General features: G+C 47.2%; 1 protein-coding gene across 1 annotated transcript in view; it reads right to left on the reverse strand.

The window, feature by feature from the left end:
- Positions 1-18,425, reverse strand: part of MYRFL (myelin regulatory factor like) — a 1,005,707-nt gene that overhangs the window by 758,673 nt on the left and 228,609 nt on the right. The window contains exon 3 of the mRNA XM_086921958.1: positions 9,820-9,878. Within this exon, the coding sequence (XP_086778084.1) occupies positions 9,820-9,878 (59 nt within the window). The remainder of the gene's footprint in view (positions 1-9,819; positions 9,879-18,425) is intronic.

Genomic DNA, 18,425 nt, shown 5'->3' on the forward strand with positions numbered 1-18,425 from the left:
TTAAAGCATGCTGCAAAGGTTCTAGGCCCCTCCCAATGCCACAATTTTGTAACCCAAATCATATCTGTTTGTTGTTAGTTGGCTATGTGAATATGCATGTTCTGCACAAAGACAGTGCTCATTGGGAATGTTGCACGCACGTGTTTTGCTTATTAAGAACTAGGAAAGAAATCATACAAAAACAATAATGATACATATGGAAAAATAAAAATCGTAATCATTTTCATAATAAATTGGTAAATCAAAGGTTGACATAGTGGCTAATTACAAATACTAAGGGCCTTATTATGAGTTTGTCGGTGCAGGAGTGGGCCCGCCCCACTACCGCACCACCAAACCCGTGTAGGAACCGCCCGTCAGATCAAGAGTTTACTCCTGGACTGGCAAGCAGTTATTTGGCATTCCAAGGGCGGTGCTATGAAATAGGCACCGCAATGGGAACATGCCATGCAGGTACTGGCACGGCATGGACTGCTGCAGTCCATGCCATGCAGGTACTGGTGCACATTTTGTGCCCCCATGTGCATTCACATAGAGTGGATCACCAGGGGGCCCTGAAGGGCAGTCCCACTGACATGAAACTTGAGGAAACTTGTAATATGCTTAGCGGTGCTGTAGCAGCCCTGCCAAGCATATTGCTGCGTCAGGACCGCCGCACAACCACCAGGGAATGGTGATTCCCTGTAGGTTGCTGTGGTCCTAGGGAAGCCTGGCTACCCTCGTCACAATAGGGCAGATGGGAGATCCTCCCCATGAGTCTGGCGATCTGAGGACCGCCAGTCTCATAATAAGGAGCTTAAGGAAGAACGTCTCTGGTATATATCAAGACAGTGTATATAGGGCTGGTCCAGATATACCCATTCTTTGTCTTGATATAAAAAACCCATAGAATCAGTTGGAGACATTTCGTCTTTAATAGCTATTAGCCCTTCCGAAACCCTCAATGATGCAAGCGATATGGCTGGAATTAAAATTAACATTTTGGCAATATATAACTATACTCCAACTAGGCTTCTTGCCTGTCACAATTAAAAGTTGTGAGCTATTGCATCAAAGAAGCACAAAATAGCGAACTTAATAGTAGGAATTGTTGTGTTTAAGTTTCAAAATGATCTCATACATGCATTTTGTTTGAGCGCAGAACTGGTTTTTATTTTGTATGGAATTAGATCATGGGTGGCAGATGTGCACTTTAAAAAAAAAGGATTTTAATATAATGTATTTATCCTTCTGTGTACTTTTTATATGTAATTATCTTAATTTTGTTGCAAGTACATGTAATTATTTTAATTTTGTGACAAGTATATGTAATTATTTTAATTTTGTTGCAAGTATGTTCAGTATGTTTGACAGACTAATGGTCTAAATAAACTAATTTTGAAATCACACAATGTGTCTAAAGAACTTTTTACTATTGTTAAAGATCATCAAGAGCCCACAGACTGTCAATCTAAGATAATATTCTGCATTGAGTTATGCAAACAGCCTTCAAACTTCTTTACTGAAAATACTTAAAAATAATTACCTCTCCACCTTTCATTCAATCAATCAATCAATCAGTGACACTTATAAAGCGCGCTACATACCCGTAGGGTCTCAAGGCGCTGGGGGTGGGGGGGTGCCGCTACTGCTCGAACAGCCAGGTCTTCAGCTTCTTCCTGAAGGAGAGGTGGTCTTGGGTCAGGCGCAGTTCGGTCGGGAGGGAGTTCCAGGTCTTGGCGGCCAGGTAGGAGAAGGACCTTCCTCCGGTAGTCGCTCTTCGGATGCGGGGGACGGCGGCGAGGGCGTGGTTGGCTGATCGGAGGTGGCGTTTGGGAGCGTAGAAGTTGATCCGGCTGTTGAGGTAGCTCGGGCCTTGGTCGTGTAGGGCTTTGTGTGCGTGGGTGAGGAGGCGGAAGGTGATTCTTTTGTTGACGGGGAGCCAGTGAAGGTCTCTCAGTTGTCCGGTGATGTGGCTGGTTCGTGGGATGTCGAGGATGAGTCTGGCTGAGGCGTTCTGGATCCGCTGGAGTCTCTTCTGGGTCTTGGCGGTGGTACCGGCGTAGAGGGCGTTGCCGTAGTCCAGTCGGCTGGTGACGAGGGCCTGGGTGACGGTCTTCCTGGTCTCGGTGGGGATCCACCAGAAGATCTTCCGTAGCATGCGTAGGATGTTGAAGCACGCCGAGGAGACGGCGTTGACTTGCCTGGTCATGGAGAGGGAGGAGTCCAGGATGAAGCCCAGGTTGCGTGCATGGTCTGTCGGTTTGGGTGCGGTGCCCGGGGCGGGAGGCCACCAGGAGTCGTCCCAGGCGGAGGGTGAAGAGCCCAGGATGAGGACCTCCGTCTTGTCAGAGTTCAGTTTCAGGCGGCTGGTCGTCATCCACTCGGCTACCTCTTTCATCCCTTCGTGCAGGTTGGCTCTGGCGGAGGCGGGGTCGTTGGTCAGGGAGAGGATCAGCTGGGTGTCGTCGGCGTAGGAGATTATGCTGAGGTTGTGTTTGCGTACGATGGCCGCGAGGGGGCTCATGTAGACGTTGAAGAGGGTGGGGCTCAGCGATGAACCTTGAGGGACGCCGCAGATGACTTCGGAGGCCTCTGACTTGTACGGTGGTAGGCGGACTCTCTGTGTTCTTCCGTCGAGGAAGGAGATGATCCATTCCAGCGCCTTGTCCTGGATTCCGATGTTGCTGAGGCGCTGTACTAGGGTGCGGTGGCAGACCGTGTCGAATGCCGCGGAGAGGAGTAGGAGGATGAGGGCCGCTGTTTCTCCATTGTCCATCAGGGCTCGGATGTCATCGGTGGCGGCGATGAGGGCGGTCTCGGTGCTGTGATTGGCTCGGAAGCCGGACTGTGAGGGGTCGAGGGATCCGTTCGTCTCGAGGAAGGCGGCCATCTGCTTGTTGACGGTCTTCTCGATGACTTTGGCTGGAAACAGGAGGAGCGAGATGGGGTGGTAGTCCTTGAGGTCGGTGGGGTCCGCTGTTGGTTTCTTGAGTAGAGCGCTGAGTTCGGCGTGTTTCCAGCTCTCAGGGAAGATGGCGGTGACGAAGGATGTGTTGATGATGTCTCGCAGGTGGGGTGCGATGACAGCGTCGGCCTTGTTGAAGACGTGGTGAGGGCAGGGGTCGGTCGGTGATCCGGAGTGGATGGAGTTCATCGTGCGGATGGTGTCTTCGGTGCTGATCGGGGTCCAGGCGTGGAGGGTGGTGGTGGGGGGTGGTTGTTCGGTCATGGTGTGCGTTGGTTGGTTGTTGAAGCTGTTGTGTATGTCCGCGATCTTGTTGTGGAAGTATGAAGCGAGGGAGTTGCAGAGGTCTTGCGATGGGGTGATGTCGTTGTTTCCTGCGCTGGGGTTGGAAAGCTCTTTCACGATGTTGAAGAGTTCCTTGCAGTTGTGTGCGTTGTTGTCCAATCGGTCCTTGAATGCTGTTTTCTTGGCGGCGCGGATCAGCTGGTGGTGCTTCCGGGTGGCAAGCTTGAAGGAGGTCCTGTTGTCCGGTGTCGGTTCCCTTCTCCAGACTTTCTCGAGGGCTCGGCAGTTCCTCTTGGAGTTCTTGAGTTCGTCGGTGAACCACGGGGCTTTCTTGCTGCCGGGTCTGCTGGGTGGGGTCCTCAGCGGGGCGAGCTCGTCTGCGCAGATGCTGATCCACTTCGTGAGGTTGTCGGCGGCCTGGCTGGGGTTCGCTGAGCTGGCAGGGGGGTGTTGGCTCAGGGAGGTGGCGAGCTGGTCTGCTGTGATCTTGTTCCAGCTTCTGCGGGCGGCCTGTTGCTGGTGGTGGTGGGTCGTCGTTTTCTTAAAGGTGAAGTGGACGCAGCTGTGGTCCGTCCATTGAAGCTCTGTGGCGTGGCTGAAGTCGATGTCTGTGCTGGAAGAGAAGACTGCGTCGAGTGTGTGTCCGGCGAGGTGGGTGGGGGTGGACACCAGTTGCTTGAGTCCAAGATTGGCGAGGTTGTCGAGCAGGGTGCTGGTGTTGCGGTCGTTGTTGTTCTCCAGATGGAAGTTGAGGTCTCCCAGGAGGATGTAGTCAGCGGAGGGGAGGGCATGCGGGCTGACGAAGTCGGCGATGTCCTCGCTGAATTGTGTGCGTGGTCCAGGGGGTCGGTAGATCAGGGTGCCTCTGAGGGTGGTGTTCGGGTTGGTGTGGATCTGGAAATGCAGGTGTTCGGCGCTGGTCAGGGTGTTGTCGGTGCTGGTCGTGAGACGGATGGTGTTCCTGTGGATGATGGCGATGCCTCCTCCCATCTGGTTGGCGTTGCAGTCATTGATCCTCTTTTCTTGGCTCAAGCACCCACATCCTCACTTAACAGTTTAAGTTTAATTTCCGAAATCAGTTTGGTAGAAGAAATACATCAAAGTCCCCCTTCTGGATTACTTCTTGATCCCTGTTTGTAAGATACATGCAAATACTTGCGAAAATTCTACGTAAATACATTCTACCGATTTTCAACCATTTATAGATATTGGTCTGGTACCTGACATGTGGAAAGAAGTAGCGATAAAACCAATTTTAAAAGCCCACATTAGACTCATCAGATCCCAATAATATTTGGCCATTTTATCTCCTTTCTAACCTTTCAAAAACCCTTAAAAAACGAGTATTCCTGCAAAGACAGGAATACGTGGAAGTGTATGATTTACTTGATTCTCATCAAGGTGGTTTTCGGCCAGGCTGCACTACAGAAGTGATTCTGGCAACACTTATAGACGATCTAAGTAAAATTATGGACCTTTCAGCAGCATTCAACACAATAGACCACAACATCTTGAATTGTAGTTTGACTGAAATTGATATCCATGGAACAGCCCTCTCCTGGCGAAAATATTTTGTCAGCAATAGGAATTAAACTGTTTTCTAAGCACAGTACTCATCGGATCAAAACCAGAAATGTATGGAGTCCTAGAGGTATCAATCTTGTCTCCTCTTCTGTTTAATATTTACATGCCTACCCTAGTGCATCTTGTACATCAGTTAAGAAGCAAATATTTCATGTATGCTGACAACACCAAACTAAGATTTGGGTAATCACCAAAGACAAACACAAACAGTGAATCTGAACCTACTTTAGCTGACAGCCTTGCTGTAACCAGAAAGTGGAAGTCAGTCAAGTATTTAAAGTTGAACCCAACAATACGGACATGATACTCACCTCTCTGGAAATCAGGGTCAATTACCTCAGTTGCTCATCGGTAATTAGTCCACCCCTTAAAAATAAACGTAATCTAGGCACCTATCACAGTTCCAATTTAGGTCTCACTACTTAGTAGACAAATGATTAAACCCAAATTTTTCCATTTTAAACTGATTTAACACATTTTTGTTGTTGTTGGATAAAGATATCCCATTATCAATGCTTTAAATTTACAAAGCATTGCCTTTGGTAATTCCTTATTTTATTTGTTCCTAGTCTTTATTAGATGGAAAATGCTGCAACTGGACTGCATTTTGACGTAAGAAAACCGATACGCATCACTTAGGTGAGAAAGACTTCAATGGCCACTGATCTTTGGTAGAATTGTGTTCAAGACCATGAGTATAATCCCCAATACCATTTACATTAATATTCTAGGTTTTGTGGCCAAGAAACTCTCTTGACACAACTGGAAGATTACGATCCTTTCATATGTTCTTGCTACAAGTCCCCAAAGTGCACACTACTACAAATGAGGATACAGCTTTTTTCTGTAGCAGTCACTAAATGTTGTAAATGTTTTAAAGCCCTCTGAAAACAATCTACTTTACTCTCTTTCAGAAAATCTCTGATGCCCCTATTTAATGAAGAACTCACTAATTAGCAAAGAATCCGAAAAGAATGCAGTCAGTGCCAAGAAACCATGATTGTGGTGTATGTGTGCTTAAAAAATGTTTTAACGAGAACTGGATTCTGTGTGCTGCACCTGGATACGTTAACTGTTGAACTTTTGCAAGGCTTAGCATTTATTGAATATGAATATATGTGTATTTCTAGATTTACTGCACTGTTCTGAATAAAAAATATATGTTCGTTATTATTTACATTTGGTTACATATTTTGATTGGTTATATATATGTTTGATAATTTTCACTATATTTTACTGTTAATATTTAAGATTAAATTTATTTTAAGAATTTTTTTATTTGTTGCTGTTATAGGTTTTAAGCGCATATTAAATATACATACATTTACTTTAAACAACATATCTCTATATGTAAATAAATGAATGATTAAAACTATTTTACATTAAATTATTTTTATTTAATGAACTATATTAAATAATTTACTTTAAAGTCGATATTTAAATACTTACAAATTATATTGTTACCTGTTTCTGGTCTATATACTGTTCCACAATATTTTGGAGACTATATTTTGGCTATCCCTATTAGAATTCGCTCTCAGAAGTACAGGAACAGAATATTTTTGTACACAATATTTTTACTATCATATGTTGACTCCAGATATGTTTGACAGAAATATTATGTCAGGCAACCGGCATTCAGGTTTTTTTGTGCTACATTTTGGCTCTTGCCTTTGTGCATGGTTCTGGGAGCAGTTAGAAGTCAGACGCTTAATTCACAGGCAGACGGAGAGGGAATCTGCCTGCTCATCAATGTCATTAGGTCGAGCCTACGCAAGACTGTCAAAATGCTGGCTTGTTATTGGTGTTTGTCCGTGTTAGTCCCTTTCTGTGTCTGTTCATGCCCCATGGCGACTTCACTAATGGTTTCTTTTGGTCGGCCGGCCGCAACATACTTCAATGCACCCGATTGCCCATTCTCCTGTCGTATAGGCATGCTACAGTTGTCTTCCTGTTTTCCATTGTTTTATTTTATTAACACATAATCATCATGTATTTAATGTTTTTAATAAGGCAGGGACGCTGAGACTTCGGTTCCCCAGATCCAAAGTCGGCAGCTTTGGATGTTACGCCACATCCTCTCTCCAAACATTGCTGGTTTTTGATGGCAGTAATCGCCACTAGGTGGGGGCAATACCAGTCCATAATGCCCTGATAAAAGAAAGCGCCTTGTGCAGTGCGACGGTCTTAAACTTATTAATGGCAGCTCACCCCATTTGGTGATTATTGCTGAATTATACGGTTAGTCTTCAACATTGAAATGTGGCGCCGTCCAATCAGATCACATGGAGTGAGATAGCTGTCTGGCTCATACCCTGCCTTAGAACGTCTACTTAGCTTGTAGTGTACTGTTATGTCACACACTATGATGGTACGAGGTTAGCATTTATAGTGTTCATTACCTCTGGTGAATGGTTCTTTTACCGTCACTCTGGCGTCGTGCAGGGTGTCCACCCAAGAGAGTGCACTGCTCGGAGGTTTGATTGGGTATTTTATTTTACTATGTTGTTGTCAGCCTATGACAGCCATCTTTCAATGGCGTTTAACAATCACAAACACATTCCCCTAACTAGGATGGATTTCGTCAGCTGGTCAGTGGACAGTAAACAATTGTAAAATACAAAAGGTTTGTGTTCTATCTACACCCAAAATGAAAACGTGAATAAATTAAAGGAAGACAAAAAGTGATAGTGGGAAGAAATGTTCTAATTTGTCATAGTTTTATTTTAACATTATGTATTTAATTTTTTGTATCTAAGCAGGGACTCTGAGACTCGAAACCGGTTCCCCGGATCCAAAATCAGCAGCTTTGGATGTTACACAACGTCCTCTCTCTAAACATTGCTGGATTTTAGTGGCAGTGATATCCACTAGGTGGGGGCAATAAATCCATAATGTCCTTATAAAATGAAACGCCTTCTGCAGTGCCATGGTCTTAAACTTAATCCCGGCCCAGGCACTTTTTAATGCTAGCTCATCTCCATTTGGTGATTATTGCTGAATTATACTGTTACCCTCATTCTGGGGCATGCTGGCTGTCCACACGAGAGAGTACAGTGCTCGAGTTTTTGATTTAGCTTCTAGTGAACTGTGTTTTACAGTATGGAGCGTGGTTCTCTTTCCTGCACTCTAGGGCCTGGCAGCGTCTGTATGAGATGGTGCATGGCTCGGATCCCAGATGTGGGGTGCAGATCAAGGATTACCACTTTTTACTTTAATGTGTACCAAGCAAACATCAACACACAGTTACAGTCGAAAAACATTGTGTCTTTGATTTACTATGTTGTTGTTAGCCTAACACAGCCATCTCTTAAAGACGTTTAACAATCACAAGCACCTTCCACTTGCTCGGATGGATTTCATCAGTGGGTCAGGGGACAGTAAACAAATGTAAAATGCCAAAGGATTGTGTTCTACACCCAATATAAAAACGTGAATAATTTAAAGGAAGACAAAAAGAAATAGTGGGCAGGAAGTTGTATAAATACCTCATATATTATAATTTGTTGCAGTTTTTTTCAAATATAGCGCAAACTTGCCCCAAGGTTTTTGTAGTGCTATTTATGCGCACCTATTGCATTACACAAGGTCACCTTTATTTTGTTTGGGAGATTAAGTGATTTATCCATATTTACAGTATGGGGAGCCTGTGGTACTGCACCCTTTCCCTGCTTTGTGCACATTAGAACAGTAAATGTTGCTGTACCCACAATAATGTGCTGCATCGGGAAAAACATAAAGTGCCAAAGGTGAGACCAATTCCATTGCAAATGCTTGCTTTTAGCTTGTTGCTTCAACCTATACACAGCATAAAAACCTATTTCGTATGTGTCCTTTGTAAGTGATACATCTAACATAACATGCTTTATAAAGCATATGGCATTAACAAAATGCAAACAAATAATTCAGACAATCCTACAATAATGTGACTGCCTGTCTCAGAATCTAAGAATAATCGTTTTCAGATTTCTCTTGAACGAAGTGCAATGACGTCAGTGTGGAGATTCGTACTCTAAGTCCCAGTTAGCTGAGATTGTGCCCATTGCTTTAGCTTTTTGTCTTGTTTTAGGCTGGAGATTAATGTTAGTACCACTATGCATATACGGTCATCCATATCAAACTAATGGTGTGCGAAATCTGCATCATTTTCCTGGGTAATTACGTGAAACTTCGTGGACAAAAATGTGAAATTAAAATTCTGCACTTAGTGCTAGCTTTCAGTTTGAAATGTCCCTTATGAACGTAGGAAAACGTTTAGTGCGAAACATTTTTTTTAAATTGTGCAAACAACAAGTGCCTCAAACACAACACCTGCTCACATTCTGGCTATTCACGTTCTTTCCATGGTGATGAAATAGGATTTCTTAATTTTTTCCAAAACGGTCTTTAATTGCGCGATCAGGCGTAATGGCAACACTTCCGAATTTTTGCAAGATGCAAAATGAAGGAAATCACACGAGATTGCACTGAAATAGTAAATAGTTTGCCATGGCCTATTTTAAACACGGTATTATCGCAACACCTAACCAAGCAAACAGACTCATTTAAGAGAAAAGTGGAATGTGTACTGTAATAACTATTCAGCCAGCGCAGTAGATTCCGTCGAGGTCTACAATATTTCCCTGAGTACACTTGTGTGCACACATAGTGCCTAAAGTTTGCTCCCCGTGGAAACCAATGCTTGTTTGCACTCAGTGTACAGGTTCAGGCCTCCCTTAAGGCCAGTGCCGCTGCATCAGCTTAATGTTTCTTGATGTTACACGGCTCCTAGTCGTCTTTGACTTCCAGCTACAGCAGCAAATTAAATATTTACTAACTCTCTCGAACATCATGAGAGTCCCGCCGGGACTTGTGGAAGTTGGACACACAATATTACCAATCCGGCCAGTTTTGCTGTAGATTCAATGCTCCTTTGAAGGCAAAACACTATCTTCTTTCAATTAATAAAAGTTTGCTGAGTTCCAAACTACTACAGAAATTAATGAAACAGACGAATAACCCACCTTTTATTTGGGGAGGCGAGCAAGGCTCCGATCCAGAATCTGGTGGGGAATCTGGCAATCTAGTTTTCGATAAAAAGAACAGAAAAAAAATATATATTTATTATTTAAGCACTACTACGACTTAAAATATTGCAAAAGCCAATATATTACATGAGATCAGTACTGCGGTTGTACACAAATCACAAATATTATTAAAATAATTATTATTAAAAATCAAGTTGGATATTTTTCAGGTTGTGGCTTAAAGTGCTAGAGTTTGTCACATGCTGTTTTATGGCACTTTATGCAGACAGAGAAACACAGTAAAATTCCAAGCATAGATTATTAAGCGGTTATTTATGGTTTGGCAGGCAGTGCCCACACCACCTGTATAAGGAAGGGCCTAATCTGTCGACCCACAAACCAAATGCATTTTTGGTGGCACATTTTTCCTGAAAGTGCTGCACTGAAGGGGAATTGTTTTGGTTTTTGAGAAAAAAACACTTAGGAGGGACTGGTCTTCCTGCACATCTAGGACAGTTCTTCTTTCCATTTTTGCGGCCACCATGGTTGTTACATGAACAGGAAAAAACCAGCACCTGAAGGCCTGCCTTATGTAGGGTGGGACCTTCGAAGCTGAGATGCCAGCAGCCCTGTGGTGGGCCACACTTCCAATAATAGAGCCACCTCAGAAATAAGCCCAAAACAAGGGCGTACCCACCTCTGAATGAGGCATGGAAACCGCACGGTTGGTTGATGGAACCTGCTTAATTTTTGGGTGGATTCTAAAGAATTTTCTTACAGTAATTGCAGTTTAAAAAGACACAGCATAGCTCTTGCTTCTAGGCCAAAGTCCATTTACATGGTTCATGCGCACTTTGTAGTACCTAATAATGTGATCCCATAGCTTTCTTTCAATTTCGGGAATGCGCTTTATCACTTTTTTCACAGCTGTAAAATGCAGCCCCCGGGGGAAAGCAGGTAGGCAGACCAGTCTTTTTCCCCGGGGAGTTCGCACGAGGCTAAGGACAGGCAGGAAGTAGTTAGGGTTAGGTCAGGGGTGGGAGGGGTTAGTTAGGAGGCTATTTAGGTTCCTTTTCCTGTCCCCGGTGCCTCAGGGAGAAGTCAGTTTTTGAGTGTAGGCGGAGTGTGATTTAGGTAGGCAGAGTGCTAATTACTGTGTTTGGACGTCGTAACTGGTGCCCCAGTGCGACGATTAGGCCAGTTAGGCGGGGTGCTATTTAGTTTTAAATTCGAAGTATCGACACAGGTGCTCCGGTGCGGCGAGCGTAGGTGCCAAACCTCACGCATCTCGCGGATGGACCGAGCGCGGGTGCCAAACCTCACGCATCTCGCGGAGGGTACGAGCGCTCGATTGCTATTATGGCTACGCCTGATGCAGAGGCGGTGCGGGCTGCCCTTATAGTGCTTGGCCGGGCTCGGAGGGCGGATCTCCTCCAGCCCGGTGTCCTGGACCAAATATTTAACAACAAGGGGTGGTGATGGACAGAGTTTCTGAATTAAGCAGAATACTCTCACCCAGTCAAGGGATCAGGGCTAGATCCAACACCGTTTTTTAGCTCACTGAACCCTCCCAGCTCAGAACCTGGCTATATGCAAATTAGTCTGTTCCTGTCCCAGTGCATGATGGGAACAGGGCAAACCAAACTACCAAGCCAAATCTTACACTGGGAAGGAAACAAGCTTCCGGGGACCCGTTTCTGGCATTTCGGCTGTCGTAGGCCCGGCTTGCTTGAATCCTGATGGTGCAATGAGTAAGGGACTCACATCTGAGTATACCCTTCCACGCTTAGGGTGGACAAAATATTTAACAACAAGGGGTGGTGATGGACAGAGTTTCTGAATTAAGCAGAATACTCTCACCCAGTCAAGAGATCAGGGCTAGATCCAACACTGTTTTTTAGCTCACTGCACCATCCCAGCTCAGAACCTGGCTATATGCAAATTAGTCTGTTCCTGTCCCAGTGCATGATGGGAACAGGGCAAACCAAACTACCAAGCCAATTCTTACACTGGGAAGGAAACAAGCTTCCGGGGTCCGGTTTCTGGCATTTCAGCCATCGTCGGCCCGGCTTGCTTAAATCCTGATGGTGCAATGAGCAGGGGACTCACATCTGAGTATACCCTTCCACGCTTAGGGTGGACAAAATATGTAACAACAAGGGGTGGTGATGGACAGAGTTTCTGAATTAAGCAGAATACTCTCACCCAGTCAAGAGATCAGGGCTAGATCCAACACCGTTTTTTAGCTCACTGCACCATCCCAGTTCAGAACCTGGCTAGATGCAAATTAGTCTGTTCCTGTCCCAGTGCATGATGGGAACAGGGCAAACCAAACCACCAAGCCAATTCTTACACTGGGAAGGAAACAAGCTTCCGGGGACCGGTTTCTGGCATTTCAGCAGTCGTCGGCCCGGCTTGCTTGAATCCTGATGGTGCAACGAGCAAGGGACTCACATCTGAGTATACCCTTCCACGCTTAGGGTGGACAAAATATTTAACAACAAGGGGTGGTGATGGACAGAGTTTCTGAATTAAGCAGAATACTCTCACCCAGTCAAGAGATCAGGGCTAGATCCAACACCGTTTTTTAGCTCACTGCACCATCCCAGCTCAGAACCTGGCTATATGCAAATTAGTCTGTTCCTGTCCCAGTGCATGATGGGAACAGGGCAAACCAAACTACCAAGCCAATTTTTACACTGGGAAGGAAACAAGCTTCCGGGGACCGGTTTCTGGCATTTCAGCCGTCGTCGGCCCGGCTTGCTTGAATCCTGATGGTGCAATGAGCAAGGGACTCACATCTGAGTATACCCTTCCACGCTTAGGGTGGACAAAATATTTTACAACAAGGGGTGGTGATGGACAGAGTTTCTGAATTAAGCAGAATACTCTCACCCAGTCAAGAGATCAGGGCTAGATCCAACACCGTTTTTTAGCTCACTGCACCATCCCTGCTCAGAACCTGGCTATATGCAAATTAGTCTGTTCCTGTCCCAGTGCATGATGGGAACAGGGCAAACCAAACTACCAAGCCAATTCTGGACCAGGCGTGGGTTGGTATGACCCGCCCGACCAGGTCAGCGTCTGCGGGGGTGGCTGCTGTTGTCGCAGCATGTATGGGTGAGCCCTCTGGGGCTCGTGAGGGAGGGCCCAAGAAGGTCAAGGGTAAGAAGCAGCAGGAGGACCCGAAGAAAGGGGGGAGGCGGCTGAGCCTTCCTGCCAGGGTTGGGGCAGGGGACGTGGTCCCGGAGGAGGAGGGAGGGGTCGGAGGGGAAGGGCTCATGGGCCCCAAGCTTGCAGTTGGGGAGCCCGGGCAGGGCCAGGCTTCGCTGGCATCACAGGCCAGGGTGTCTAGGAGCTTGGGTCAGTTGGTAGGGTATGACGAGAGCAGTGAGGGCAGTGGGGGGGAGGACCTGGATGATTGGGAGGTGGCGGCTGGAGAGGAGTTTGCTCTCACGCTGTCAGGGGAAGAGTCTGGGGGAGAGGAGGGGTTCACCATCCTTGAGCAGCCGGTCGACCTTTCGGGGGGCCAGAAAGGGGATGTGAGGCCCCAGGGTTCCAAGGGCAAGGGCCCTCTGAAGGCGCAGCAGCAGGTGGGAGTAGGGCAGGCGGCGGGGAGTGCTGCTGCACCCGTGCCCGGGAAGGGAGGCCTGGGGGAGCCAGGGCACTCTTCCATGTTCGACAGGTGGGTGCACATGACCGAGGAGGAGAGGGCCCGCGACCAGCGTCGCCTCATTGCGGAATACGAGAAGGAGTGGCAGCGCTTATGTGACGCCAGAGAGGCGAAGGTGGGTGGGGTGTCCAAGGGCGATGAGGCCCAGGCGCGTGGTCGGGGACCGGCTGGGGGTCGAGGAAAGGGGGTCCCAGGGGCTCAAGGGCAGTGGGTCTGGGTGGAAGGTTCAGGAAATGCCTTGACGGATCAGAGACCTGGTGGCACCGGGGCCTCCCCGAGCGCACACGGCTCGGGGGGGGGGTTGGGACCAAGCCAGCAGGGACAGCTGGCAGAGGCCGGGGTGGGCCGGCGGGGCGCAAAACGGCCTCCGAAGCCAGGACAAAGAAGCAGGGGGGTCCGCGGCGGCCTGCCCTTCAACGAGGGAGCGGGCACCGGCGATGTTGGAGTGCAAATTTATGCCTGGAGTGAAAGGGAAAGGTGCTAAGAGAGTTGTGATGGAAGTGGTGCCGCTGGATGTGCAGGATGAGTGGTTGGACTATGAGGATGAAGAGGATGATTTGGAAGAGGGTGAGTTGCGTGAACCTGAAAGTGTGTGCAAGGCTAGGGTGGCAGCGGCCAAGGTTGGTGCTTTCCAGGAGGCACGGGGCGGCGCCAGTTGGGCCAGCAGAGCGATGTCGAAGCCGGCGGACGCACGGCGACAGGAGAGGGACGCTCCTGCAACTTTGTCAGGTGAGGGCGCTTGGTGGGACGCCTGGGTGGAAGGGGGGAAAGGGGGAAGGAAAAAGCCCTGCCAGTTGGTGGGGGTGGGGGATGGGTATGTGCGGTCTGGGAGCCCAGGTGGGGTGGTGCCTGTGAAGGCTGATGGGGGGAAGCAGGTTGCGACGGCCAGCGCGCAGAGTGACAAGGCGGGAGACATGGAGGGAAAGGATGAAGGGGTTGAGAAGCTTCGGAAGAAGTTGCCATACATGGGGCTGGCGATGCCTCTGGGGTCACATTTGCCAGACAAAACGAGGGCGAGGATCTGGAGGCATGAATATGTTGATGTGTTTAAGCTCCTGCATAGGGATATTCAGGCGAAGGAGGGGTCTAAAGAGGAGGAGTGGGAGTTGACCAGGCGGCCGAGGGTGCCGGTCAAGATGGAGAATTGGACGTCGGCCTTTTTGATTAAAGCAAGTTTTTTATTGTGAGAAGTATGGGGATCGGGCTATTGCGTTGTTCAAGTATATGGATGTGATCAGGAAGGCGCAGCTTCATTTCGGGGGCTTTGCATGGTTGAGCTACGACGAGGAGTTCAGGGCCAGGGTCAGTGTTAATCCTGACAAACCATGGGGGGACGTAGATCAGGAACTCTGGATTCAGTGGATGTCTTCGACACAGGCGGCGGCGTCTACGCATACGGTCAGTGGTCTTCCGGTCACTTATCGGTCTTTTCAGCCGCGCCCCGCCCAGTCTGGGGCGGGTAGTCAGGGAGCTGCAGGTGGACAAGGGAACCAGGCTGTGTGGTCTGGGTCAGCAGGGCAACAGTACAAGCCAGTCGCTTCCGGGGCCTGCTGGGGGTTCAATAAAGGTTTCTGCAACCGTCCCTCCTGTAAATTTAAACATGAACGTTCGAAATCCGCGGGGCGTCACCCAGTCAGGTTCAGGTTTAAATGTCTTTATTTCGATAATAAAATCATAAAAGACAAGTTAAAAACATTACAAAACAAAACAACCACTATACATTAAGTTATATAAAAAACCAATAAACATATTATTAACTTTGCACTGAAATCACGATTAAAACTAATTATTAAATATTAAACTTTGTTAGTTTTACAAGACATGTATAAACCTGGGGCTAAAAAGAGCAGAATTAGCACATTTTATAAGTGAGATCTTACATGATACAATTAAGATAAGTTCCTTCTGGCCCTAATTGCCCATGCCCAGCCTAAAGATTTGGCCACGCATATCACAAAAGTTTCCGAGGTATTAGTTTTCAACACCCAGATCGCCTCGGAAGACCTTCTACAAGAAAGGCGTTTGAACAGGGGTTTTAGCCATGTGGAACGAGGTTCTGAATACTGCGGACAAGCAAACAATAGATGACGTTCTGTTTCTTTTTGATCAGGGCACCAGCTACAGGAACTAGAGGAAGTTTTACCCCAGGATGAAGAAAATGAATTCAAAGGTAAGGCACCCACACGAAACCGATGATAAAGTTTCTTGTCCAGTGGTCTGGTGATGGTGTCCCAGTAAATCTCGCGGGAGGGATCTAGCTTAAAGCTTAAGAATCTTCCCGTGAGGCTGCCAGAACTGGAGGCGGTTACCCAGGAGTGGCGGGTTGAGGCCCAGAATAGTTCTTTGAATTCTTTTTTAGATGGGAAAATGTTGGTGCCTGGGGAGACCCACAGATGTTTTAAACCCATATCATGCAGGCTCTTTTTCACCGAACGAAGCCATGGGATTCGTTCAGAGCCCCCCATGGACCTCACTTCTGCCAACTCCTTAGCAAAGAGTGTGAGATCCAGGGAGGTCCACAAGCGCCTCCAAGTAGCCACTACTCTAAATCTAGCCATGTCTGTAATTGGTGGGCAGCCCATATCATGACAGAGGGGTATCGATGGGGAGGATTGTGGCAACCCTACCAGGTTCCGAAGGAATTTGCACTGGATTCTATAGAGACTAGAGAGGTCCATAAATCCCCATAACTCAGCCCCATAGAGTATGGCGGCGTTTATTTTAGTGTCATAAATTCTAATGGCAGGGATGACCCATTTGGTAATAGATCTCTTCTGCTCACGCAAAAGACATCCGGTCAATTGGGAGAATTTTAACTGCTGGGTCGCTATTTGATCTTTCCACGACAGACGGCGGTCCAAAGTGACCCCCAGATAAGTCATGGTTTCAACTTGTTCCAAGTTGACCCCGCTCATTTGAACGTTACTGCGTACAAAGTTATTCCTGGTTAAAACCATGAACTTAGTTTTGCCCACATTTACCTGGAGATCATTTTTCACACAAAACTCCTCAAAACGGTTCAAGGCCCGCTGTAGGCCTGCCCGGGTCTTGGATAGGAGTAAGGTGTCGTCGGCGAAGATAAGCATGGGGAATTTGGTCCCTGCCAAGGATGGGGCATCAGTATGGGTGGCCGAGAAGAATTTTGCTACTTGGTCTATAAAGAGTAGGAAGAGAGTGGGCGTGAGAACGCACCCCTGTCGGACTCCTCGGGTTACAAGGAAGGAATCCGTATGTTGTCCTTGTTCTCCCCACCTTACCCTAGCGTAGTTCTCTTCGTGTAATCTAATGATCAACTCTAGTAATTCTCCAGGCATACCCAGGTCCCTCAGTACCTGCCACAATTTACCCCTAGGTACCAGATCGAAGGCTGACTTCAGGTCTATAAATGCGGCAAAGATGGTACCACCGCCTAGCGTAACAACCTTCCAGAGGATCATACAAAATCGGAGCACCTGATCAATGGTACTCGTACCAGATCTAAAGCCCGCCTGCATGGGAGTATGTTTTCAGAGTCCATCCACCCTTGCACTCTGGCCAAGATCATACGGGCAATGACCTTTTGGAGGCAGTCGATTAAACTAATCGGGCGATAATTGCCCGGATTAGACCTGTCTCCTTTTTTATATATAGGAAGAATCTCAGCTCCCTTCCATGTTTTGGGGATGCGTGCACCCTTTGCTATAGCATTAGCTATTTTTGTTAGATATGGCACCCAGAGAGCAGTATTTGTTTTAAACAAATCGGCTGGTATTTGGTCCAACCCAGGAGCTTTCCCCCGCTGAGTCAAACCAAGGGCTAACTCTGTCTCGATATTAGTGAAGGTCAGGGTCGTTTCACAAGTGGGCATTACATGCAACTGATTCAAAATAGGGGGAGGGTCAATACCTTCTGAGCTAAATTGGGATGAATAATGGGTTATCCAGGCTTCTGGGGACACATGGTTGGTTGGAATACGGGAGTCACCACCCTTCCCCCATTTTACTATGTCCCAAAATTTTGTCTGGTTGTTTGACTTGGTGGCATCCAAGAGGTCGGCCCAATAATCATCCTCCCACACCCTCTTTGCTTCCCACTGTACTCTTTTATACCGTTTCCTAGCCTCCTTTACAGCACACATATTTCTAGATTTAACTTTTTCAACTAGGTTACTGTGAGCCTCCCTACAATCTTTGTTATACCATTTTGCCCGATTGGCAAGCGGTCGCCCAACACCCTTCTTACATGGTTTAGAGAGAAGTAGTTTAAGCTCAGCAAAACATTGATCATGCAAGTCCATAATTTTGTTTAGTTCAATGGTACCCCTCCCGAGGTCCTCTGACATCATTTTGCTTGATGCGAGCTTCACCACTTTCTCTATGTTAGTCTGTATGGTTTCATCTCCTGATATGTTAGACCATTTCAATCTCCTCCGATCATTTGATAAGATTACAACCCCTTGCCCCTTAGGAACTGGAACTTCCATTCTTACCACACCGTGCAACTTTAGTTTCAGAGACAAAGGGTTATGATCGCTTTCTGGGCGAGGGACAATTTCCATATCGACCATCAGACTCCAGAATTCCATTTTTAAGAAGATATAGTCTATACGGCTTTTTCTCCGTCCATTGTCAAAAGTAAAATTGGCGCCAAGAACGGATGGAGTGCGTCCATTTGCAGCCCTTAACCCCTAGGTGAGACAAAAAGCAGTCCAGTTCAAGGCAGCCTCCGTTGTTGCTTTAACAGGTGTGCTGGTCAATAGATCCGGTATATTCCAAGTTGCATCCTCTGCGGACCCCCAGCTATCCCCTGCTAAGTAAAGCGGCTCAATGGTGCAATTTAAGTCTCCAGCTAACAGGATCCATGTTCCTTTGTTCCACCCTGCCAAAAGATTGTCCAACGCCCCCACCATCGGGGGACATCGACCACCAGGGAGGCCACGAGAGTAGATGTT

This window comes from Lissotriton vulgaris, chromosome 1_1, assembly GCF_964263255.1.
Source record: "Lissotriton vulgaris chromosome 1_1, aLisVul1.2, whole genome shotgun sequence".
NCBI lineage: Eukaryota > Metazoa > Chordata > Amphibia > Caudata > Salamandridae > Lissotriton > Lissotriton vulgaris.